Below are 26,901 nucleotides of genomic sequence, written 5' to 3'. Positions count from 1 at the left end.
AACTTCTTAGAACCTCTTGGGATACTGTTGTAGTTTAGTCTTTGGTGTGCCTGTAACCAGTCTGTCTTTGGACCATGAGCTCTGGAATGACAACACGGAGACTTTTTATTAATTATGAAAGCTTGACTTTAGTTTAGACTTGTTCCCAACTAGCTCTTAAAACTTAAGCTAACCTGTTTATATTAATCTACATTCTGCCACATGGCTTGTTACCCCTCCTCAGTACCATATGTCTGCCTTCCTCTGTGTCTGGCTGCCACTACATTTCTGAGCTAGAGCATCCTACCTGCAGCTCTCTGGATGTGTAGATACTCAGGACAGAGCTGACACACTTCCCCCAGGCTTTGGAAGCCTGCTTTCCAAGCATATCCCAGATCCCGTCACAGCTCCGTGAGAGCTACCACATAAAACAGAAGGGTGAGTCAGACTCCGTCTTGGGAGACTCTAAACATCTAGTAGAAAAGAAAATGAGATTGAAACCTGACCCCAGCTCTGTAACAATCGCCTTCTTTACAGTGGATTTTCTTCATGGAATTCCTGAGCTGAGATCATATGAGAATACAGTGTTGTAGACAAAGCGCAGCCTTTCTCACGGGTAGCGGGCAGGTGTCACTGTGACACGAACAGTGCTTGGCACAGCTAACACAGTTACCAGTCCCTGCGCCTTAGGCAAGGATGGTATATTCTTGTCTATCAGTGTCTTCATGGAAGGATGGCTTAGTACCAGATAATAATAGCAGCCTTGTAAGCATACTCATGTGTGTCTGGAAATGCACGTAGACACTTTCTAAACATGACTGTATTTAACCTGGGAAACGAATCGAACTTTGCTGTGGAAATTCAAGTAGAAAAGGGTATTAAAAAGTACACACAAGGTCACATCCTGACAAATGAGACTGGAACCTTCCATGTAGCTTTTAAGCCTCTGGGCTCTCTACCATCTCTACTCCCTCTACACACATCTATTTTTATTGTAGATGGATTTTCTTTAAGGGATGCTTTTGATATGGAGTGTCATTTAGGAAAAATACAACTCTTTTTGTTTTTAAAGAGGTACATTTTGCTTGTGAGGCCCAGGCTGTCCTCTAACTTGGAATCCTCCCATCTCTGCCTCCCAATTAGCTAGACTTAGAGGTGTGTGCCTGTTTGTTTTTTCCTCAATATATGTTTTTATTTAAATTGGAAACATGCATGCTTCACATGTCATGGCTCCCTCTCCCACCCCTCCTCCCTTGTCCCTCCACCAGTCCCCCTCCAGCCCCCCACCCAATCCCCATATCATTCCCCAAGGAGGGTAAAAATCTCCTTGGGGGGATTTTCAGAGTCAGTCATTTCATCCAGGGCAGGACCTAGGCCCTTCTCCATGTGTCCAGGCTGAGAGAGCATCCCTGTATGTGGAATGGGCTCCCAAAGTTCATTCCTATGCCATGGTAAACACTGATCTACTACCCAAGGCCCCAGAGATTTCTGCGGCTTCCTCACTGACACTACATTCATGGAGTCTGGATCCATCCTCTGTTGGCCTCTCAGCCATCAGCCTGGGATTCAAGAGCTCCCCATTGTTCAGTCAGCTGTCTTTGTGGGTTTCACCATCATGGTCTTGACCCCTTTGCTCATCACTCTTCCATCTCTGTCTCTGTGCCTGTTTTTAATACCTATTTGTAAAGGAAGATAATTATAAATAAACTTAAACATGATTATGATTATGTTCACACACACACACACACACACACACACGTCTCTGAGGACCTACAGTCTTGACATGGAGTGACTGAAATAAATTCGAATAACATTGTAATTGAAATAAGAAGAGATAGGAAATAGCTGTTACCAGGACTGGACCTTCTTGTTAAAAACTAGCCTGTGACTAATGATTCTGTGGGTTTTAACTCTCTTTTAAGGTGAATGAAGCTTTTGCTCCCCAGTACTTGGCTGTTCAGAAGGCCTTGGATCTCGACCCCAGTAAAAGCAATGTGAATGGAGGCGCCATTGCCCTGGGTCACCCACTGGGAGGCTCTGGATCGAGAATCACTGCACACTTGGTTCACGAATTAAGGTACTTGCTAGATGTGCCACTTTTTTGAAGATTTACTTCTTTTATCATTTTATGTGTATGTGTGTTTTGCCTGCATGTATGTACATGTACCATGTATGTGCCTGGAGAGTTCAGAAGAAGGAATTGGATCACCTGGGACTGGAGTTACAGATGGTTGTGAGCTGCCGTGTGGGTGCTGGGAATTCAACCCAGGTCCTCTGGAAGAGCACCTAGTGCTCTTAACCTCTGAGCCATCTCTCTAGATCCCAAATGTGGCTCTCTCTCTCTCTCTCTCTCTCTCTCTCTCTCTCTCTCTCTCTCTCTCTCTCTCTCTCTCTCTCTTTTTCTTTAATAGAAACACATGAGTTTGTGTTTTCTCAACACAATCGTGTTTTTCCTTCTTCGTATCCCCTATACTGGTTCTGACCAGAAACAAGTTTGGGAGACCCTTTGCACTGGGCATTGCAATAGCGCTGGTCACCCTTCAAGCTCTTTCTGGAGTTTGCTGTGTGCACTGTACAAGCACCTGATGAGTGCTCACTCAGGCAGCCAGCCACATCAGGCCACCCTGGTGCTGGTGACCAACAGTGAGGCCCTGTTTCTATGGCTCACATTTTAGTGTCCACAGCTGTAGTAAGATAAACTTACTTAATAAGTCAAAATGTTGAGAAGATACAAATCTAGATGCCACTGTCAAAGACATCTGAGCAAACTGGCAATCTCTGCAAGCTACACTTTTACCTCACTATGTCCTGGGTATTTGATATTCTCCAGTTTGGGTAGGAAACTGTTGGCTTTATGATTCTGGGCCCATTCAGTTCTGTTAGGAGAGATGAAAATGGATTGACTGTGTGAGGCTGCAAACTCACTTGAGTCTGTTAGGTAAAGCTGGGAGGGATCCTGTCACCTAGTGACACATGAGATGGCAATCAGTGATTGACATTGAGGACTCCAGTCACCTAGTGATGCATGAGATGGCAATCAGTGATTAACATGAAAAATAATGCTTGGATAATTTCTTAAGGTCATAGGTCAAGACTGAGGAATGAAAACAGATAACCTAATTTTTTTATGACTAGGGCATGATCCCTTTCTAAATGGCCCACCCCTTCAGTAGACAAACTACATCAGTTGCATTTACTCTACAGTGACCTGGGAATCTAAAATCATGCTCATTGTTGCTGCTCCCCTTATCACCCCACTTATGTAAACAACCTCTGCATTTGCTGCTTCTCCTCAGCCTGCATAACCCTGTCTGTTCCCATCCTCTAACCTGAAACTGCCCTGCCTCTTTCACACTGTCTCCCTCTTGTGTGCTACTTTCTGTTGTTTTTTAGTGAGGATGTTGTGCTTTCTGAATTTTTTATCTATTGTGACCATAAACCAAAATCAAGCATTGGGAAAGGGCCTTGGAAGATGAGCTGGTTAAGAATAAGTATTAATACTGTTTAATTAATGTGTGTGTGTGTGTGTGTGTGTGTGTGTGTGTGTGTGTGCACATTCCACAGCATGTGTGTGGAGGTCAGAAGGGAGCTTGCAGGGAAATGGTTCTCTTCTTCCACCTTGTGGGTTCTAGGGATTGAACTTGAGTCATTAGGCTTGGTGGAAAGCCCCTTTACCTGCTGAGCCATTTCACTGGCCCCAATAACAATTTTTCATTCTTCCTTAGGCGCCGAGGTGGAAAATATGCAGTGGGGTCAGCCTGCATTGGAGGTGGTCAAGGCATTGCCCTGATCATTCAGAACACAGCCTGAGGAGATCACAGCAGAGTGACCTTCAGGGCGGCACTACTGCGACAGTGATTGCATTTGACCAGGCCTTGAGGCAAAATACATTAGGTTCTGTCCACTTCATACCTGCCTAACCTACTGTGTTAGAATAAAAACACAACCATCAAAGGCCTTAAAAGAAATGGTGTCTTTGTCAATAGCCACCACTGTATGCCTTATATGATACAATTGCAAAATGAATAAATGTTCCCTTAACTTTAGCTAATTTTTTCTTTTGTGTTTCTTTAATTACATAAAATGTCTCATTTTACCCACTTTTAAGTATGCAGTTCAATAGCATTGAGGACACTCACAATGTTGTGTAAATAGCATCACTACTCGTTTTCAGAACTCTTTCATCTTGTACAGCTGAAACTTTCCATTTTAAAAATGTATTACTTTTATGTATGGTTAGGTTTTCAACCAATTCCCAAATCATGACACGGAGATTACTATTAATTATGAATGCTCAGCCTAGGCTCATTTCTTGCTAGCTCTTATAACTTAAATTAGCATGTTTCTCTTCATCTATGTTTTGCCTCTGAGATTTTTACCTTTCTTTCATTCTACTCCATATCTCTGTCTGGCCCCAGAAGTCTTCCTCCTCCTTTCTGAGCTTAGGATTCCTGCTCCTACTTACTATCTCTGCCCAGCAACCCTACCTATCCCTCATTTGCCTCACTATTGGTCATTCAGTTTTTATTAGACCAATCAGATGCCTTAGGCAGGCAAGGTAAAACAGGAACACATTTTTATATAATTAAACAAATGCAGCAGCATAAACAAGTGTAACACACCTTTGCACAGTTAAAGTAATACTCCATAATATAAACAAATGTAACACATCTTTGCCTAATTAAAGCAATATTCCATAGCATAAACAAATGTAACACATCTCTGCCTAGTTTAAGTAATATTCCACAACATCCAGTTTCTTTTCTTTTAGCACCACCATGCCATCCAGATTTAGGAAGATCCAAAAACTTAGGACCCATGTGACATCTACAGCCGTGGGTGCATAGGTACACACCAGAAGCATTCTGGAGGCTGGGATATTGCTGGTGGCGTGCGTCACAAAGGGTAAGCTTAGACAAACATCATCCAGATGGCTCTGGAAAGTTGGTAGGCATTGTAGACATTTCGGGCAGATCGGATGGGACAGGTATTCTAACACTCGGGAGTCACAGAATACTGAGTGTTACACAGCTCAGTTGGAAAGGTATCCTGGAGCTTGGGAGCCAAGGACCACCACAGGTTGCAATAAGCTACAGCCCTGCCTCAGGGAAAGGCTTCCCCAGTGTATGGGCTCTGCACCAGCGGGAGAGGGTCTTCCAGCTGGGGATGTTTTCCCAGTATAGTAGTTTTGCTCCAGCAGGAGAAGGTTTCCTGGGGGAAGTTGCTACAGTTCAGCTCTGCTCCCTGGAGAGCGGAGTATAACAACTCAGCTCTGCCAGGGGAAGGTTTCCCCAGCAAAAGTGTTACAGTCCTGCTTGCTCTGCTCTGCCCAGGGTTGTCTCTGCTCTGGGGCAAAAGAAGGCCTTCACCCAAAGCTCATCGAAGGGGTTTATTGGGAGAGAAGAATCCAGGAGAGTGTCTGCCCTCTGCCAGAGTGGCAGAAGTCAGCCGGGTAGCATGAACAGCTACAAGCTGAACAGACACAGGGTTTATATAGGGCTTCCAGGGTGGGTATTGGTCAGATTTTAATACTGAGCTCACATTGGATAGAGTTCCTGCTCAAGGATTGGTTAGTTTTCTACACAGGGTTAGGGTCAGATTTGGCTCTGGTTTCAGGGCCAAAGTGTGTTTCTTTCTCTGGTCCTTTTTAGCCTTTTGGCTCTAATTTTGGGGCCAGGATATATTTCTTTCACTGACTCTGATTCCAGGGACAAAGTGAGTTTCTTTGGCACTAGTTTCAGGGTCAGGGTACATTTCTTTGGCTCTGGTTGCAGGGCCAAGGTGTGTTTCTTTGACTGGTCCCTTTTCCCGACAGGCATTACCTCTTAAAGGAAATGGAGCTTCTGCCCTATTGATGCTGATAGATTGTGGACATTAGTCAGGAACAGTCACATGTTGTTAAGTGCTGCCAAAAACAAGACTGAAACTATCCATCACTGATGTGGTGCAATCAGGCTACTGAATCACCCTGGGCAAGGGAAAGTTCACCAGGCAGTCTGTCATCGAAGTCACTTTTTCAGCAGGAGAGCTGAGGAAAAGATTAAGGGTATTAGGGTACCTGTGTCATGCTGGCTTGAAACAACAGGAAAGTTAATTATGTGGCAATAAATTCTTCTGGGAAGAGAGGGGGAGGGAGGGAGGGATGGAGGGGAGGGAGAGAGAGAGAGAGAGAGAGAGAGAGAGAGAGAGAGAGAGAGAGAGAGAGAGAGAGAGAGAGAGAGAGAGAGAGATCCAGGATCCAGGCATGGTCATGCATACCCATAATGTAGCACTTGGAAGTGGAGGCAGGAGGATTGAGAATCAGGCATTCAAGGTCACCCTTGGCTATAGAACAAGTTCAAAGCAGACTTTTCAGTAGTCAAGGAGCTGCCCTTACATAGTTTGCCTTCTATCTCCACAGAGTATCACAGAAGTATGTGTTTGTGTGTCTGTCCACGCATGCCCATAAGTGTCTGTACGGTTTGAAAGAAAGGTGTGTGGGTGACTGAGGGAAAGTTCAGAGGTGTTTGTTGCCTGGCTCTGAGAATCAGCAGAAAGCAATGAGGTGATAACAAGCAGTGAACCTTTAGCACACTGCTGGCAAGAGCTGGGAAGAAAAGCAAGTGTGTCAGAGGTTGCCCGCAGGACAATCCTAGAATTTATAATCCAAACCATATCACTTCTGAACTGTGGAAGCAACACTTATTACACTCGAGTAACAGGTGTAAATTGGCATGATCCCAGGCAAACCAGGACATAAGGATACCCGACTTCTAATTAAGCTGAAGTATGTTACCATGACTTCCTCAGCTCCAGAGAACTGAGAAAATACACTCCATGTATGCATGTTGCGTGTAAGCAGTTGTCCAGGTACTTCCCTCGGGGTGGTGACTGTTGAGCAAACACTTGAAAAAAAGTGAGAGACGCCTGTGCAAGCATCAAGGAAAAGAGTAGATGACAGTCGGCTTAGGGCAGAGAGGAGGCAAGTGTGGAGAGCAGTGAGCTGGGCAAATAATGGAGGGAGTCGGGCTGCCTGGGTTCGTCATGCAGAGCCTTGGAACTCACTGGGCTTGAGCTTTTTTTTCTTTTTTAGAAGACAGGGGAGCCACTGCAAGCTCTCCAGTAGAGGGGAAGCACCATCTCACATCTGAGGGCTGTTCCACTGAAGTCCACCAATGAGGGGCAGAGTTGTGAGCAGGGAGGCCAGCAACAATGCTATTGCAAGTGTCTGGGACGAGGCATTGTGCTGACACGGATCTGGGAACTGCACTGGGGGCAGTGAGCAGTTTCAGATTATAGACATCTGTTGAGGTAAAGCCTGGAAAGTCCCCAGTGGATAAGTTGGATGAGGTTGGCAGAGAGAAGAGTCCAGGCTGACTTCTGGCCTGCCTCTCGGAGTCACCAAGCCGGGGAGGTGGCTGTTTGTGGAGGAAGTTTGAGGTTTAGGGAAGGTCAGTGGTCTAGGTGAGTTGTCCAGCAGGCCCTGAGATGATGCAGGCTGGGTCTGGGAGAGAGTTGGAGGTGGAGGTTTTGACGTGAGAACCTCTGGCCTTGCTCAGCCTCGTCCTAGAGGAAACTTCAGCAAGGAATGAAGATGAGCTGTCCTTTCAGGGACACTCTGCAGTGTTCACATCCTTGTGTTAAAGAAAGATGCAGAAGACAAAAAGAAGGCTATCTGAATGCATGTGTGGTGCTCTCGGGAAGGGGCAGGGATTGCTTTTGATGCTTCCTGCAAGTGCTACTGTCTTGGCCTCCTTGGGGGAAAGGTTTGTAGACTATGATGATAGCAGAACGCCCTGTAAAGAAGAAACAAAGAAACAGTTCTTAGGACATGAATGGCTATTCATTTTCTTTGCATCCCATTGTGTGTGGGGGGGGGGGTTAGATTATCAAAAACCAAGCGTCAGAGTGATGTCATTTTGGACTAGCAGTAAGCACAGGGACACCTCCTCCCCTAGGTGGCGCCTGAGGCTTGTGCTTCCTCCTCCCTTTCTCAATTGCATTTAATAGGCAACTTAATTTAATAGGCATTAATTACAATTAAGTAATTAATTATAATTATTTAATAGACATCTCAGCTATGTTGGCCAAACTCTTGTCCCAGTGTCCTAAACAAGGGAGAAAAAGGAACCAACAATAAAGACAACCAGGACGGTTGGTGTGAACAAATGTCCCACCTCCTGTCCAGAATTCTGGTGTCCCCTAGCCTAGAACACTGTCCTGTGTTTCTCCTAAGTGAAAATGAAACAGAGTTAAAACCCCTAGAGCTGATATGACTGAGGCTCTGAGCCGACCACAGGCCCTTACTGAAGCGGAGAGGTGCAGGGCACCAGGGCCAGGGAAGTGGATCCTTGCCCACTCCCACCAGCTGAGAACACAGGTGAGATGGCTGAGAACAGTCTTCAACAGCAGAGGAGATGGGACAACAGTCAAGGCACCACCACACTCCTACCTTCATGGGACCCAGTGTCACCTCTCTCTCACCCTGACCTCTGTACTTATAAATGAGTCTACGGACTTTTTCAATGTGTCAAAAATCAGTGACATGAGCCATGTGGTAGAATGTACATTAATAAAAAATATGGGCCTAATTTAAGTTATAAGATCCCTAGAACCTGCAAAGGCTAGGCCTGGTGGTGTGCACTCATGATCCCTCTGGGGAGGTAAAGCTGGGTCTGTGGACCTGCTGGTCAGCCAAGCTACCCTGCTCAGTGAGCTCCAGGATGAGCAACCCCATCGAATAAACAACCAAACAAGCAAACAGGTAGGCAGAGAGCTCCTGAGGAATAAAACCTTGGTTGCTGTCTAGCCTCTGCACCCATACATACACATGTGCACTAAAACACACACATGCATGCGCATAAACACACGTGCGCGTTCATTCAAATGCACCCATACATACACATGTGCACTAAAACACATACATGCATGCACATAAACACACACGTGCACGTTCGTTCAAATACACACATACTTGAATATCCAGACACACACAGGTGTGCACACCCAAACACACATGGGCATGAGCATTCAAACACACACATGCATGTTCATGAGCACCAAAGCACACACTTGCATACATAACCAAACACACACACACACACACACTGAATTCATCTTACCAAATTTCCTTACATTTGGTAGTACCTTATAGGAATTTCTTTTTGGTAGTGAGGAACAATTATTTGAAGCTCCCACTAAATTCACTTAAACTTCAGTGTAGAACTCACTTCTGCACATGTGTTCATGTGTGCACAGTGGTGGCCAACTGGGAAGTATCTTCATCAGCCCCACTGATTCTGTCTCTGCCTTCCTCCAGATGCTCCTTTGTGCATAGACAGATGTGTGGCATGACATTAACTAAAGGTTATCATAAGATGACTTTAGGTTGAATTTGGGTGATTTACTGCTTTTGTCTTTACATTTTCTCGTTTTGCAGCAAAATTGCTGTGGGAGCAGCAGTGTCTTGGAGAGTGCTTGTGCTAAATTCCACTCCTCAATTGGCCCCACAAGGAAACTAAGAGCAAGATAAATTCTGGCAGCATCTCGTTGTTGTTGCTCTGGATTTTTGAGTCAGGGTCTCAAGTAGCCCAGTAAGACCTTGATCTTACTAAGTAGCCAAGGGTTGCCTTGAACATCTGTTCCTCCTATCTCTACCCCCGATTGCTGACAGCACAGGCATGAGCCGCCACACTGGTTCTATGCGGTGTTGAGGGTCAAGCCCAAGGCTCCACACTTGCTAAGCAAGAACACTAACAATGCTCTAACAACTGAACTGCATCCCCCAGCCTGGTGAACAATTAAAAACAAACTACTAGTCTCTCCTAAGGCTAGAGAGCCCAGGTTAGCCCATGTAGCCAAATGACTTCAGTTTGTCACCAAAGAAATCAGGTCCAGCTTCTCTAAAGGCAACATTATGAGTTAGAAAGGGTCAATCCGTGGGGGAGGGGCACCAAAGACCTGCTGCGTTAAAGCAAGGACAAGGAAAGTGGCATCATGGGAGCAGAGCCTGCCTCCAACCTCACTCCCATTTTGTCACCCAGATCATGTCCTTGGTGGCCCCCTCACCTCCCCAGGCAGAATTCCTTCCCCCAGGCACATTCTGGGTTTTGCACAGACTTGCGTAAGTGCATATAATACAGCACACTATGGTTCATTTAATAACACATCCCGAGTCTACAAATTCCTTGAAAGCAAGAACTGTGTCCTGCTGATCTTGCTTCTCCCCTAAAGCAGATTGTGGTCCTTGGAGTACGGCAGTGTTACTGTGCAGTAAGGAAACAGACTTTCCAACCCTGTTGAATCCTGGGGACATCACTGGAGGATGCGGGCAAAGGCATATCTGCTTGAGTATGACAACCAGGGACCAGAGGAACAACAATGGTGGAAATGACGGACATAGCTGTTGCTACCGTCTACACTGCAAATCAATGGAGATCAGACTCAAGTTCATAAGGAAAACAAAACAACAAAAAAAGTTGTTCCAGTTTTCTATGGCTAAAATGTCCTGGGAGAACTTCAGGTGAACTTAATCTAAGAACTCAACTGTGCAGGTCTGTGCTTACTGAGAAAATGCGTGCACCTTCTTCCCAGTGAGCCTGGTAAAATTGGTGTCAATTATCACCATCTTGTCTGAAATACTTCCTACCTCAAATCAGTCGCCAAACCAAAGGAATGAGCCATTCTGACTTTGCTGCTATGATAGATTCTAGCCAGTCTCCTGCTACTTTGCCGTGGTGAAACATGTAAAGACCAAACAGACTCGTGCAAGGCTGAGCAGGGTGTGCTGGCTCAAGAGTTATGGAATAGGCTTCCTAGCTCAGCCAGCGATCAGTGTGTGACCCTGCCAAGTCACTGCACACCACAATCCAGGCTTCTCCTCCTTTTCACACAATGTAGCTAGACTCCTGGGCATTGTGGAATATCAATTTAAGATGTGTTACATTCATTTATGCTGTGGAATATGTGTTTCATGATGCAAAGATGTGTTTCATTCTTTTATGTTGCATTGGTTTAACTCTGTAAAGCTGTGTCACTTTGCTTGTCTAAAACACCTGATTGGTCTAGTAAGAGCTGAATGGCCAATAGCCAGGCAAGAGAGATAGGTGGACTGGCAGGCAGAGAGAATAAATAGGAGAAATCTGGGAAGAAGAGATTGAGGTATGAAAAAAGGAGAGAGGATACCAGGGACCAGCCAAATAGCTACACAGCAAGCCATGGAGTAAGAAGTAAAGAAAAGAGATGCAGAAATAGAGAAAGGTAAAAAGCCCAGAGGCAAAAGATAAATGGGTTAATTTCAGTTAAGAAAAGCTGGCTAGGAATAAGCCAAGCTAAGGCTGTAAGTTCATAAGAAAGAATAAGCCTCAGTGTATTTATTTGAGAACTTGGTGGCAGCCCCCCCAAGAGTAAAAACAACCAATTACACCTGGGTCTCACATTCCCCTCCTTTTCCAACCCTCCGTCTTCTAAACCCCAGCGTCCTGGTAGCTTCTACCCCACCGAGCCCAGCTTTGATAGCCCCTCCAGCCATTCCCAACTCTAGCCACCACTGTCTGGTCACAGCATCATTGTGAGCTGAAGTCTAGAATTATTGTGCTGGGATTGAGCTTCAGCCCCTCTAGCTTCCTCAGAGCTGCTACCTGTCCCAATGGTTCCAGATGCTACAGAGCAAACCCGAGACAAAGAATCCCCATTGGTGGAGCTAATGTCTTCTCTGTCTCTGTCTCTCTGTCTCTCTCTCTCTCTGTCTGTCTCTCTCTGTCTGTCTCTGTCTCTGTCTCTCTCTGTCTCTCTCTCTCTCTCTCTCTCTCTCTCTCTCACACACACACACACACACACACACACACACACACTCATACTCACAAACTCACACACCAGGGCTGGATCAGTGATGGCTTGGGCTCTGACTCCTCCGACCTCCAAAGTCCCGGCTTCCTGTTTTGTCACAATGCCTTGGAAGCTGAGGGACATTCTGTTTATCTGTTTATGAAGGTTGTGAGAGGCAGTTCCAGACTGTTCTGTTTCTTGAGTTTGTGGCTTTAAACAGGCTTCATCTCATGGGCAGGGCCTTGGCCGTTTTTTTGTTTTGTTTTTGTTTGTACTGTGTCAGGACACTTCTACAGAGATCAAATAGTACTGATGCCTTTGAGTCATTGCAGCAACCATCTCAGATCTGTTCCCAGCAGTCATGTAGGCATTACACAGCTGAGCGGGTTCAGGCCCTAGAGAGGGTGCTGTGTGCTTCCTTGCCTCTGAGCTCAGGACCTGACAGTGGCTTCTGCACCTGGACTGCATTCCAGCCTTGGAGCTCTAGGGGTCGCCAGATAGCCTTGCCCTTCCCATGCTCCAGCATTAAGAACAGTAGCAGAAGGGAAATGTTACCATGAGGAGCCAAGTATCAATAGAGTACCCTCAGCCACCCACCCCCTTTCTCAGGGTTGTTCTCTTGGTCATCCCTGTCCCTGGGATCCTGGGCCCCTCAATATCAGAACCCCGTGCTCATCAGGCATGGCGGCCCATGTCTGTAACCCTAGAGGCAGGAGGATGGATGCAAGTCTGAAACCAACTCTGCTCTACACAGTGGTTCCAAGACAGCAAGGGCTCCTTGAGACTGTCTCAAACAAAGAAACAAAACCCTAAAAAATAATGTCAGGTATTCTAGGGGCCTCATGAGGACTGACCCACCTACCCCAGAGTTCAAAGGCCATGAACCTTCTCTGGGAACAGCCTCATACTAGTTAGTGCCTCAAACTCTCTTCTGGAAGGATGGCTTGCTCTGTGGGAGACAAGGTTAGCCCTGACGACCATGGACTGAGCTGAGGAACCATCAATATTATGAAATAGGAGAAACCCCTTCAGGGAAAAGAATATATATAAGTGTCCCTGAGGTGCTGGAAGCTGCTGGAAGGGCCCTTGACACCAGGAAGCTTGCCCTGGGGGTCTCCCTGAAGGAGCCCAGGCCACCAATGAGGCAGAGTCCCTTAAGTCTTTCCCCAGTGACTGCTGGGCAGTTTCATAGCGAAGTCCTGGTTCGGGCTCTGGCTTCCCTCAAGAGGGTCCAGTGGTTTCTGCTTCCAGCTTTAGCCCAGTGAGATCTCTCGCCATGTAGGGGGTCACCTCTAACCATGGCACCCCGAACGCCAACAGGTCCCCCAAGGAAACATACCTTGGTCCTGAACCTGTTGCCATCACATCTGACCAACTATCCCTAAACAGTGGTTCTCAACCTGTGGGTCATGACCCCTTTAGTGGTCGCATATAAAACGCCATGCATATCAAATATTCACATTATGATTCATAACAGTAGCAAAAGTACAGGTATGAAGTAGCAACAGCATAGTTTTACTGTTGGGGATCACCACACCACGAACTGTACTGAAGCATCGCAGTTTTAGGTAGGTTGAGAACCACTGCCCTAAACTACCCCCGGTGGAGGACAGCATCCCCTGAGCTCTGGCATACCAACAGTCATCACTGTTGTGCCATCTTCTCCCTCCCACTAAGTTGGTGCTGGCTCATCTCAGCCAAAGTCTCAGAAACCAAGCTCCAGTTTTGATTATCCATCTGACAAAGACCAAGTGAGAGGCTCTGTCTGCCTGTTCGCCAGGACCGGCAAAAGCCTCCCTGGACCCAGGCCTGCTCTGCCCAGGCAAGGGCAGGCTTGCTTATTAGTATTATAGAAACCAAGGGGTCAGTTACAATGGCACCGTTGCCAGAGTAAGCACGGGGTTTGTCCAAGCAACAGCGCTCACACAGTCCTGGGTTCTGACTTGTGCTGGCTGGAACCAGGTGCAGCTCCCATGGCCTGGCCCTTCCGAGGTGGGGATGTATTTCCCATGCGGCATCTGCGGGGAGGCACCGGTGACAGTAATCAGCTTCCTGAAGTTTCCTCATCAGCACAAGTTCTTTTTTTTTTTTTTAAAGATTTATTTATTTATACAACATCCTGCCTCCATGTATGTCTACACACCAGAAGAGGGCACCAGATTTCATTACGGATGGTTGTGAGCCACCATGAGGTTGCTGGGAATTGAACTCAGGACCTCTGGAAGAACAGTCAGTGCTCTTAACCTCTGAGCCATCTCTCCAGTCCCAGCACAAGTTCTTGACACCACATTTCCCAGGTTACCTCTGAGCACACCTTGCTTCTGGGCCCTGCTTTTGCACGAACTGATTGTAAGACCTGAGCAAGTAAGTCCCTTGGGGCCTTGAAGCCTTGGCCTCACTGAGTAATGAGAGGGCTACGGAGGGCCTGCAAGAGTGTTATTCACTGACTAGGCATAGGCTAGGGACTCCAGCGGAGCTGAGTGGGAACAGCGATTCAGTCACCCATTGAGTCAGTTACTTCATCTGCCTCCACCTTTAGGACCAGTATACGAGGCCTGCAGTGAAGATTAAAGGAAACAGGGGTGGGCATTCAACATCAAGGCTGGTGAATGCTAAGACTTTTTAAGGCTGGCTATGGTAGCCCATGTCTGCAATCCCAGCACTCAGAAGCTGAAGCAGGGGGATGAGTTTGAGGTCACACATTGAGATCATCTTAGTGTGTGTGTGTGTGTGTGTGTGTGTGTGTGTGTGTGTGTGTGTGTGTGTGTAAGCAAGCCAACAGATTTTTAAGAGCCATCTATTATGCTTTCTAACAGTATTTCCTCTCCCTTTCCTTTTTCACCTCATCCTCAGGACAGCACAATGGCCCCAAATGTACCATAATTGTTGTAATAGATTTTTACGCTTCTTTTTAAGAAAAGGAAAACCTGTTGGAGGTACACACAGAGGAGTAGCCAGCATGTGGCAGGAAGAGCATAGCAGGCTGGGAACCTACAACCAGGAGCCGAGGTAACTGGTCAGTTGCTTCTAGACTCTTGGAGAGCCAGCCTTTAGGAATTCTGAGAACTGTGATTGGAATGTGTGGCTCCATTGTAGATCACTGGCTTTCAATAGGGCAGTGGTTCTCACCCTGTAGGTCCCAACCTCTTTGGAGCGCAATGATGCTTTCACAGGGGTCGCCTAAGACCATTGGAAAACACATATATTTACATTATAATTCATAACGATAGTAAAATTACAGTTATGGAGTAACAATGAAAATAATTGTATGGTCAGGGGTCACCCCAACAAGGACAACTGTGTTAAAGGGTCACAGCGCTAGGAGGGCTGACGGCCACTGCAATAGAGACTGGTTCTCATTGTTTTCACACGGGCTGATTTCAAGAGCTGCCTGCCGGGCCCGTTTCTAAAGAGCCAAAGCATCAGGGGCAGCTGCCATGGAAAGCATGACTTTCCTGAGGGATTAAGATGCCCTCACAGGCTCTCAACCACCTCAGTGTCTACGTCTCTGGCTTGTGCTTCATTGAAACCAGACGCAGCTCCCATGCCCTGGTCTTTACAAGGCAGGCACTCACAGTCTGTGTTGGCAACCGCCTCGGATTGTCTCCCTTCATCTGTCTAGCCTGGACTGTCTTCCAAACACTGCAGACAGTTCGGGGAAGCCATGAACATGGCCAGGGCTGGGAGAGGCTGGGGGAGGGGGGTGTGCTCCAGCGTGGTCCAGCAGGCAGTTACTGCCGGCTGCCTTCCAAGGGCTGCCAAACTGGTTTTCCTACCCCACCCTAGCCAGATCAGGAGATCCTCCCAGCCAATGGGAGGCTGGACCCCAGTGACTCACCCCCTCACCCCATCCCACCCCAGCTCATGGTCTCTCTGCAGATGTTTGAGGACTGCTTGAAAGCCCGGTTCAGGATCACTATCAAGTCCAAGGTTCCTGCTTTGGTTCAGATTCTCAATTTATTACAGGGAAGTGGGGGCTGAGACTTGAAGGCAACATCGTTTTTACAGCCGCCCCACCCCAAAGCTGGGGCTCAGCCAGGCCTGACCATCTGGGGGTGACCTCTAGAGGTGTTGCCTGGGAAGAAGGGCTCCTCCCTTCTTTCTGAAGTCCATTTTACTGGAATTCATATCAGGGCAATTGATGTGTATGGTGCAGAGATGTGGGATGATCCAGAGATGAGGAGTTGATTCTGCAGTGCCTGCTCTTGGCCTTGGAGCGAGATGAGGGATAGGAGCAACAAACAAATTGTCCTGGATTCCAGAATGCCAGCTCCCAGAGATGAGGACTGAGCCAGGAAAGGCAGGTTAAGTTAGCCGTTACACCGGCCAGCCCTTATCCCTTCAATCCAAGACAACACTGTTCACTTCATAGCCTTCCAATTCCTTTTTGTTTTCTTATTAAAATGAAAACCGTATGGAAATGAAAGAATCCACACACCTTTCGCCCAGCTTCGGTGATTAGCCACCAGAGGCTCCTTTAGCATTTCTGTAAGGGGGAGGCACTGCATGGCAGCTACCCTTAGCATCACGTGGCTGCTACTGCATTCCCATCCCTAGGTCTACAGCTAAGTCAATGGGAAGTCTGATAGGTGGTCATGGGTAAACAGATTGGATCAAACAAACCAGGGGGCGAAATCAACAAGGAAACAGCTGTGCCTTAAACAGAAGGTCCCTATGTTTTCAACACCCACAAAATCTTTTTGCAATTTTCATTCCATTGTCCTGTTTGAAGGTTTTTTCCTGTCAAATTCCATCTATTAGTGGTGTGTGTGTGTGTGTGTGTGTGTGTGTGTGTGTGTGTGTCTGTGAAACTCCATATGAGGAAAACTCTGAGGAGCAGGCTCAAGGATCAAACTCAGGGTATCAGATTTTCATGACAAGTGTGTTACCTACTGTGTCATCTAGCCTCCTTTTTTCAATAAATTAAAAACTGATCACAACTTGTGTTCTGGCATTCATAACAGCATTATTTACAATGCACAAAAGATAGAAATAACCCAAGAGTTCATCAAGAGATGAATGAATAAACTATGGTATATACGTATAAGGGATTAGAATTCAACCTTTCAAAGGAATGGTGAATTCTGACATGATAGCAAGTGGATGAAACTTGAAGATCTTTTGCCAAGTAAACTAAGCCAGAAACAAAGGGACAACTACTATGTTGTTTCTTCTGTATGATATACCTACTAAAGTAGAATTCATGGAGACAGCAGGGTTGAGGTACCTTACCCATGGTTGGGGTCAGGGAGATGAAGAATTATTATTTAATGAGGATAGCATCTTTCTTTGGGATGATGAAGTTCTAGAGACAGATGATGGTAATAGGTGCTCAGGGTTGTGAATGTACTTCGTGATAATATTTACGACCTTTTTATATTTGTGATTATGATGGGTGTATACTTAAAAATGGTTTGATTTTTTAAAATAGTATATGTTTGTCCATGTGTGGGGGAGTGTAGGGGTTTGTGTGTGTGTGTGTGTGTGTGTGTGTGTGTGTGTGTGTGTGTACATTTGTGTGTACATATACAGGTTGGGTCAGATATTAGCCTTAGGTGTCACTCCTCAGGCACCATCCACCTGGGCTTTAGGAAATGACCTTTCATGGGGACCTTACACAGGGCTCACAAATTAAGTCAGGCTGCCTGCACCACAAGCTCCAGAGATCCACCTGCCTGTGCCTCTGTGCCCAACTGTTTACTTGGGTCCTAGGACTCAAACCCGTATTACCAAATTGAGCTATCTCTCTGGTTCTTACAGAGGTTTAAAATAGTAAATTTTAGATTTTTTTCATTGTCCCCTCTTTCCTAGAGTGTCACTTTCTTCAATTTCTATTGCAAGTAGCCAGCAACAATTTGAAAATAGTAACAAAAAATTCCAGAAATATTCAATTCATAAAAAGTAAATAACATTTACTACAGTATTTTGTGAGTTCTGATTGATCACTGTGACTAATGTATAACTATTTTTTAGATATGTATTAACATCTATAGAAAAAAATATATACAGTATTCAGTACCATCTGCAACTTGGGGCTTCCACAGGGCACCCTGGAATGTATTCTCCCCATATAAGGAAGTCTAGTTCCACGATATGATTTTTTAATGCAAGGTGAAGTAATTCAGGTTGCAGACCATTATTACCATGCAGCATCAAATCAAGTGTGGGCCTTGTAGTCACATGCCATGCAGCCGCCCTGACCATCCCTGACACTGGCAACAGCAGCAAATCAGATGCAGCTTCTGCCTCCTCCATCTCTGCCATGACTGAGGCCCTTAACAAAAGGAAGATTAACCAGAAATATTTAAGAAGGGACACATCTCAGTTCAGCATTCAGAAATAACTAAATGCAAAAACAAAGATCCGAAGAAACAGAAAAATGTGTACTTTTATGCTTACATTTACTGAAAGTAGTGTTTTAGTTTGCTTTTTATTCCTGCGATAAACACCAGGACCAAAAGCAACTTGGGGAGTTAAGAGTTAATTTTCATTTTACTGTTTACAGCCCATCATAAAGGGAAGTCAGAAACTCAAGGTAGGAACCCGGAGGCAGAAGTAAAGCAGAGACCATGGGGGAATGCTGCTTGCTCTCCATGGCTTGCTCAGTTTTTTTTCTTTAAAAATATACTAAATATTATTTTTATGTTGTGTTTTTCCTGCTTGAGTGTCTATGCACCATGAGCATACTTGGTGCCCTCAGAGGCCTGAAGAGGGTGTTGGTTTCCTGGAACCACAGTCACTTATAATTGTGAGTGACCAAGACAGTGTTGGGAATCAAACCTGGGTCCTCTAGAAGAGCAGCCAGTGCTTGCAACCTCCGAGTTTTCTTATATATCCTAGGACGACCTGCCTAAGGATGACACCACCCATAGTGGGATAAACCCTGCTACAGTAATCATTGACTATAGCTTGAATCAAGTTGACAGAAAGGGAGAGAGGGAGGGAGGGAGGGAGGGAGGGAGGGAGGGAGGGAGGGAGGGAGGGAGGGAGGGAGGGAGGGAGAAAAAGAAAAACCCAACCAGCACGAGTCAGCTGGATAGCTGTAGAGACTATGATTGGAAGACAGGGGTGTCATATCTCATTTTATAAACTGGGGAATGTAGTGTTCAGACTCTGTGTGGCCCATTTCCCTGGAATGAGGACCTTATTACAGGCTTTAAGGCAACAGACAAGAGGTAAGTGTACCTTTCCTGCTTCACTGTCCTGAACTCTTTGCTTTTCCTGTAACATGCCACTTCCCACTATTGGGAGCCACAGTGACAAATGTTGAAAGAGCAACCAAACTGATTCAGATCATTACCCCAGCTCATGGAGTTACGTCTTGCCCTAAAGTCAGGGTGGAATCAGAGTACCAGAGTAACACAAATGACCTTTGAAAACCCTTAACTTTTCCCCCAGGTACACCACATTTGGTCTTGTGTGTCTGTCTTATGGCATCTGAAGTTATTGGTGAAGACACCTATTCGAATTTTTTCCTGGTAATTCCTCTTCAATGCAATATAGGAAACACACTGACCTTATCACATGGTAATGGGGACATCCAAGAAACCTTTCTTGAGCTTAAGTCACCTCTGCCCCTTTAGAAAAAGGCATCTGAGTTAGCTTAGCACAGACATTGAAGGAGACAGAGGTCTTACCTGTTTTTGATTTATTGCTTCATTTCTTGTTCAGGGATTTTAGAAAACTGTCAGCCTGAAGACTGGAAGACAGGCTGAACTTCCTCCATCAAGAATCAAGAAACAGTTTTGTTAGTTGAGGTGAGGTCTTGCTGCGCAGCAGGGTCTAGCCTCACCTTTGGGGTCTGCTAGCCTTAGCCTCCCTGGGGCTTATTTCAGGTGTGCACGGCCACATGCAACTCAGGAACCAGTTGTTCCTGGCTCACTGGTTACTCCACAAGTCTGGACAGCACTCCCCCAGCCCACCCACCTCCCTTGATGTCTACCATAGGTGAGGCAAATAATAATAACACCAAAGTCTGGGACAAAGACGTGGGGCGTCAGGGGTGAGCCTGGGGACAGAGTGAGCTCTCTTTAAAGGGAGTAAGTAGTTTTTCCAGAAGAAAGAGTTCTAAAAGAGAAAATGAGGAACATTCCATCCTTTCCTAGTCTACAGACTCTAAAATGATTTATGGAGACCATTCTGTTCCAAGGTGGAAAATACTACAGCCCAATGCTAAAGGGGAAAAGCAGAGAAGGGTACATGGAATTCACAGCCACTCAGATGCTGGCCCAGAAAGGCACTAACTAGGAGGAAGCATGCCCAGTAACTGCTCACAATGAAGGGATTGTGAGTGTACAAGCTCTTTCCCTTTCTGTCTTCCATTTTTCTATGATATGACCATACTAATTTTGGTAACCTTTGGGGAGATCTACAAAGAACTTAAACAGATACTTAAATGATATTTAATAACAATAGTTAATGCCAAGAGACTTAAAGCTACCAGTGGATCTTTGTTAAAAGGTTTTGCTGACTCTTTGAAGCTGGGATAAGAGGTTAAGGTAAAGATGAGAGGGGAAATAAGATGTGATCACGATAAGATCAAGACTTCTAAATTAGATCGGATCCAGTCAAAGAAAACTGATAAGTCCGGAACTTTAAATCCCAGCAGCCAGGAGACAGAGGCAGGAGGATCTCTGTGAGTTCAAGGACAGTCTGGCCTGCAGAGTGCCAGCACAGCCAGGGCTAAAAAAGGGACCCTTTCATAAACAAAACAAACAACAGTGGCTCTTGCTGGGCAAAGACAGGGGAACCTGGAGCTGGGCTTGAGTAGGCACACAGGACTCCTTAGCACCTAACTTCTTAGCTTTGTCCTCTCCACAATCTTCATGATCTTCCTGGAGAAGGAGCCCACACTTATGCGAGCATCCCGTCCCCGAGCTGCTCCCTGGCAGTCTCCTTGCATTCCCAGCCTATCTCTGGCCTTGGCACAAGGGAGCCCATGTCTCTGCAGAGTAAGGAAGCCTCCAGGAGATGCAGAAACTGGCCATGAGCCAGAGGAGCTTGGCAGGGCTATGCTCAAGTTTCTGGGAAAGTGTGTGGCTTTTCTCATTACAGCCTTCATACTGCTCGCTGCCACTCCTAGAAAAGATGCACACGGTGAGGGCAGTCTCCACAGGAGCAGCAGGCTCAGGGATACCACACATCCTCTCGGTGTGTGGCTGCTGACTGGAATCTCTCACTTCCAAAGAAACAACTAAACCTGCTCCCACCTCATCTGATACCTGGGCACCAAGTCGCTCACAGATGCCCAAAGGCCACTTATGTGTCAAGATGGGACATTACTTGCATTGTACTAAGTGGCATTGAGGTGCTGGGGAAACATGGTGGGGGACACATTTCCAAATGCTTGGAGAACCAAGAAAGGTTTTATAAGGACTCAGGGCTCAGCAGGGCCTTGGCAAACAGGTTATAATTTTCAGGGTAGGAGATGGAAACCAAGCAGAAGAAATGGCATAGCAAGGCCCTTCAAAATGGACTTTCAAAGCTGCTTTAGTTGCTATTACTGTAAGGCTCTGGCTAAGCTATACTCCAAGGTCACATTTGTCGACTGGAACTCTCCCAGTGCAATGGTACCTACTCCTTCTAGGAACATAAAGGGAATTTAGTTCATTTAAAAATCAAACAGTTTTATATTTATCATTTTATGAATGTGAATGCTTTGCCTGGTGACCACAGAGATCAGAAGATGGCATCAGATCCCCTGGAACTGAAGTTACAGAGAGTTGAGAGCCACAGTGTAGGCACTGGGAACCAAACCACTGTTCTCTTGCAAGAGCAACCAGTGCTCTTAACTGCTGACCCCTCTCTCCAGCCTCTTAGCTCATTTTAAATGAATAGACACAACGCTACTTCAGGGGCTGAGTTAGGCTTTAAAATCTGTAAGCTAGAAAGGGGTGCAGGTAACGACATGCAGCTCTGCCTCTAATTTGAGGAAGTAGCATGAAATGAGTATGTGTCAACAGTGGGTCACAACCCTGGAATCAGGACAGACATCTGGTCTCAGAGTAGCAACTGTTGACCATAAGTCGGCAAGGCTTGTTTTCATCTCTAGTCCTGGTACAGATCCTAGGCACTTGAGCAGACAGGTGGGACAGGATGGGGACACCCAACACATCATGACTGGGCACAGAGAGAAAGAGGACTTGACCCACAAACTGCTCTCACTCTGCAAATGGGAAGCTTAATAAAGGAGAGACAGACTCTTTGAGCACCAGCACGCGCGCGGTGCAAAAGTTAGAAGCAGACTGAGGCAGGGGTGACTGCACACACCTTGCGGGATTGAGGTGGGGGAGCTGCCAGCCTAGGTTATACAGTGGGTAGAGGAGGAGATAAAGAAGTGGGAGGGGAGAGGAGGAAGAAACGCTGAGAGTTCAAGCCTTCCTGCTGGTACAAGGGAAAGAGCTCCCGTATGTCGCTTCCTGGGGACCTCTGGGACCCATCTACTGTCTGGACCACTGATGAGCAGGACAGGAATGGGGCTCACCACGGAACAGAACAAGTTCACAGGACCAACTTTGGAGAGAGTTTGGTGAGCATTTCTGTGTGTGTATGTGTGTGTGTGTGTGTGTGTGTGTGTGTTTTAAGGGGAAGGTAGTGAGCGTGCACAGGTGGTGCTCTTGGTGGCAGCAGTTGAGGGCATATCCTGCCAGAACCCCAAGGCCAGGCCGGTACAGATCCTGAATCCTAACAAAACTGGCGTCTTTCATCACGATATCATAGTTGTGAGGTTCATCTCATCTTACATTTGTCAAAAATTTACCCATTCCTTTCACTGCTGAGCAGTATTCCACCATACACACGTCACATTTGTTCATCCACTCATCTGCTGATGGACATTTGGAAACCTTTCTTCCCAGAGTTGCTTTCTCCGATAGTCTTTCTGTGAAGAAAGGTTTTCACTGGGCATGGGGATATAAAAATGTAACTCTCCTTAAATGTTTCCTCCCTCTATCATTTTAGACACAAAGAAAGCCAAGGCTGCCTCAAGCTTATGCTCAAGGTTGGTGGTCTGGAGGCCTTGCCTGCTGGGCCTGTGAGCGTGGACACTGTTTCAACCTTCTGGAGCGTGGAAGCAGCAGGTAGTACAATAAATAGCTGGTGCACAACAGAATCATATTCCAAATACACAGGCAATTCTCTTAAGGGTCCATGAAGCTGGACACAGCAGTTAGTTGAGACTGAAAAGTCTCAGGGAAGGCATTGCTTGGGGGATTTCCACAGATGCACCATGGTATCACATGGTAGCCTTCTGCCAGCACAGGTTGGAGCCAAATTTTTATCAGAAGGGAAGGGCTGGCTACACTGTGTTTTTCACTCTCCAGGAAAAGGGGGAGGGAAAGTTCTCTGTACATTTTGCCTCATCTTTTCCAGGGTAATGAAGGGATTTCCCCCAGGCTGTTCTGACTGTGGACATTGTGGGTATAGAATACTGTGCTAGTCCATACTGGATAGTTCATATAGTCAAGGCAAGGTACACGTGTTGCAGCTTCCAGATTTGACCCTCAGAGCACCCTAATCTGGACCCTGCCATTATTTCTGACCCATTCTCATGTCTTCAGGATGCTCTCACTACTGACTTGAGCTCAGTGGTGAAAATACATAATCTCAGGAGCCCCAAATTTACCCCGTTAATGAAATCACCCAAATGACCCCAAGGCCTCCTGCCAAGGAGTTGTGTCTAATGCTGGTTGCATGTCCCCAGTTAGCATCAGCATTTTCATGAGGGCCCCAGAAAAAAAAGGTTCCACTTATCAGAACTCTCCCAGGAGAACTTTGGTCAGCCTTTTTCTAAGTAGAGATATGAGAGTCAGCTTCCCCAGCTGTTGGAGAGATGGATTAGCGACTAAGAGCCCTGGCTATTCCTCCAGAGGACCAGTGTTCTGTTCCCAGTACTCACACTCCAGTTTCAGGGGGTCTGATGTCCTCTATTAGCAATGCATGCACACGGTGCATATAGGTACATACAAGCAAAGTGCTCATGAACATAAAATAAAATAAATCTTTAAAAAAAAGCCCCAGGCTGTCACTGCAGTTCAGGATACAGCTCAACATTGTTAAAACTGAGCCATGGCCTTCCTGAGAACCTGTGTCCCCTTGCTCCACACCACTTTTTATTTTTTTCAAATTCCAATGACACAGGCTTCCAAATATTGTTATAATGCTTTTAGAATCATCATTGGCAGTGCTTCATTCTGTCTCCCAAGAACAAGGCCTTATATCAACTCATGACAGCCATGGAAACAATGACACAGAGAGGCAGAATTCCTTGAGCCAGAAGAGGAAGAGGGGATGTATTAGCATGTGTCCTGGTTCATATAGATTCTGCTGCTGCAGGAGGAGCTGTCCACCTCACCTCAGCAGTTTCCTGGAACCCTGGGTCTCTTCTTCCCATGGAACATGAAAAACAATGTAGGGACTTTTCACACGCCATCTTACGAGACGGAATCAAAGACTGGCAGAGGCTCTTGTTGCTGCTGTCACCCCCAAAGAATTGCAAGCAGTCAGTCTGCTGTCATGCGGGTTTGCTGGTCATAGAACAGCTCCCCACCCCACCCCTGAGATAGGGGCTAACTATGGATCTAAGACTGACTCTGAACTGTGTGCAGCCTAGGACTATCTCATGCTTATGTCCCTCCTGACTCCTGTGATCTAGGTTTGTAATCCCAAAGGGCTGGGACTGCAGGCATGAGCCACCATACCTAACAGAGTCATAGCACTCTTGAGATTGAGGGAACCATCTGCATGTTTTATAAAGCGATGATAACTTAATTTCCCTCCAAGTTACACTAGAGTATGGATTGAGGCAGGCAGAGTATCAGGCTGGGTGAAGAGCTGAAGACAAGTCCATCATTGTTGGGTCGTTTTAATCAATTCAGCTGGAAGTCCATCGCATTTCATTTTAACATTTATTTATGGAGTACTTACTCAGTTCCAGGTAGATGCTGGAAACATCTAAGAGATAATAACGCAGAAGTGCCCTGGCCCTACTTCAAGGGCTCTGCCAGTGAGGAGGGAGGGGGAGATGAAATCACACATAGCATTGAAAGTTCAACTTGATCTTGGGGGCAATGGGGAGGTGGTGGAAAGTTTCATACAGAAAACATCTGGTTTTATTCCAACAATAATGAGCACAGCCTAGGAGTACCAGAGGATTGTGAAAACAGCCCTCGGGAGCTGCCTCAGTAAACAAGACCGAGCAAGGCTAAGTGTAAAGAGAAACCCAAGCAACTTCTAACTGGGGAATTTAGACAAAGTTTTGGAGAAGGTGCCACCTAAGTCGGCATTGGATAGATGTTGTTAGTTGTTTTTTTATTTTTATTTTTAAATTTAAATTTAAATTAGAAACAAGGTTGCTTCACATGTCAATTCCAGGTCCCTCTCCCTTTCCCTCCCCTCCTCCCATGTCCTCCCACCAACCCTCCCAATGCCCCCTCCTTTCCCCAGGGAAGGTGAGGCCCTCCATGGGGGATATCCAGAGTCTGTCATTTCATCCAGGGCAGGTCCTAGACCCTCCCCAAAGAGTCCAGGGTGAGAGTGCATCTCTCATTGTGGATGGGCACCCAAAGTCCATTTGTATGCCAGGAATACATACTGATCTATTACCCAAGGCCCCATAGATTGCCTAGGCCTCCTCACTGACACCCACATTTAGGGGGTTAGTTGTTTTTTACTCTTTGCTCTTTTGGGGGGCCTGCCACCCAGATCCCTAATAAATCATTCAGAATCTTATTATTACTTATGAATGCCCAGCCTTAGCTTGGCTTGTTTCTAGTCAACTTTTCTTAATGTAAGTTATTTCATCTACCTTTTGCCTCTGGGCTTTTATCTTTCTCTGTTCTGTATACCTTCCTTTACTTCTTACTCCACGGCTTGCTGTGTAGCTGTGTAGCTGGGTGGTAGGGTGGCTGGCCCTTGCATCCTCCTCTCCTCCTTTTCTCGCTCCTTGCTCCTCCCTTTCCCATCTTTCTCCTCCCATTTATTCTCTCTGCATGCCAGCTCTGCCATCCTTTCTCTGGCCAGCTGTCAGTCATACAGCGCTTTATTAGAGCAATCAGGTGTTTTAGACAAAGTAACACAGCTTCACAGAATTAAATAAATACGACATTAAAGAATGCAACACATCTTTGCATCATTAAACAAATATTCCACAGCATAAACAAATGTAACACATCTTAAAATAGTATTCTACAACTGATAGGCAGTGGAGAGGAGGGATCTTTCAAGATTCGGAATATGATGTTAGCTGTGAGGACATGGGGTACCGAAGACAAGCCCATGAGGTGAAGCAGAAAGTGAAGGCAGGACCACAAGGTTTGTTACAAGGCAGGAAGAGAATCTGTGCTCTTTTTTTGTAAGGTGAACCTTGTTTGTGTCGCTCATGGAGACCTGATGCCCAGCCAGCACACAGGTCACATCAGGGAGGGCATTGCCTGTGAGTGGGATTTCGGACAGATGCTCACCCATCCCTACGTCAGACCCTCACTCAGACCATCTCTAAGAGTACGAGAGCCCTCAGACCATCTCTAAGAGTACAAGAGCCCTCAGACCACTAAACTGCATGTTTCTCCACACCTACACCCTTTACTCAGGAAGACCAGGCTATGAAGTACAAGACCAGAGTCTGTCGATAATTTATTAAATGAATGAATGAAGAAGTAACTTAATTGAATACAAGTATGTTTGAATAAATAATACCGATACCTTCAAGGGGAAGTCACAAAATAAACACGTGTGTATGTCTGTGTGTGTGTATCTCTGTGTGTGAGTCTATGTCTTTATATGTATCTGTGCATACATGCCTAAAGAATGTAAGCAGGGGCTCAGACTAAGCAGAATGTCACTCCCCACCTCTAGGGAACAAAAAGGTTTGCTCTGCTGGGGGAAAGACAATACCCCAGGACACTGGTCAAAGTCTTTCTGGGCTGGAGGAAGGGTGAGGGGGAAACTTCTTTGCCTGAAGAAAGCAGAAACATTTTCCAGAATTACATGTGTAGTCCAGACCACAGCAGACAACAGATCAGAGCAGAGTCTTCAGACTGGGGTACAATGCTAATGTTTGAACTATTTGCCAGAGGGCTTAAAATATCGGAGTTAATTGTGCTAAAGGTGAAATGGAAA

At 46.1% G+C, this 26,901-nt stretch overlaps 1 protein-coding gene and 1 long non-coding RNA gene across 2 annotated transcripts in view; one reads left to right on the top strand and one right to left on the bottom strand.

The window, feature by feature from the left end:
• The window catches only part of Acaa2 (acetyl-CoA acyltransferase 2), a 30,852-nt gene extending 26,827 nt beyond the window's left edge, over nucleotides 1–4,025 (top strand). Inside the window, exons 9-10 of the mRNA XM_005076449.4 lie at nucleotides 1,902–2,056; nucleotides 3,705–4,025. Of these exons, the coding sequence (XP_005076506.1) occupies nucleotides 1,902–2,056; nucleotides 3,705–3,789 (240 nt within the window). The 3' untranslated portion in view covers nucleotides 3,790–4,025. The remainder of the gene's footprint in view (nucleotides 1–1,901; nucleotides 2,057–3,704) is intronic.
• On the bottom strand, nucleotides 1,613–11,889 carry LOC121138821. The gene is made up of 4 exons (XR_005875681.1): nucleotides 11,833–11,889; nucleotides 7,024–7,754; nucleotides 5,802–6,007; nucleotides 1,613–1,655 (listed from the first exon to the last, which is right to left on the bottom strand). It is a non-coding gene; the product is annotated as an uncharacterized LOC121138821 (long non-coding RNA).
• Nucleotides 11,890–26,901: the final 15,012 nt, after the last annotated feature.

This window comes from Mesocricetus auratus, unplaced genomic scaffold, assembly GCF_017639785.1.
Source record: "Mesocricetus auratus isolate SY011 unplaced genomic scaffold, BCM_Maur_2.0 Super-Scaffold_6730, whole genome shotgun sequence".
In the NCBI taxonomy this organism is placed as follows: domain Eukaryota; kingdom Metazoa; phylum Chordata; class Mammalia; order Rodentia; family Cricetidae; genus Mesocricetus; species Mesocricetus auratus.
The sequence above is the reverse complement of the archived record's forward strand: the minus strand, read 5'-3'. Positions and strand labels throughout refer to the sequence as shown.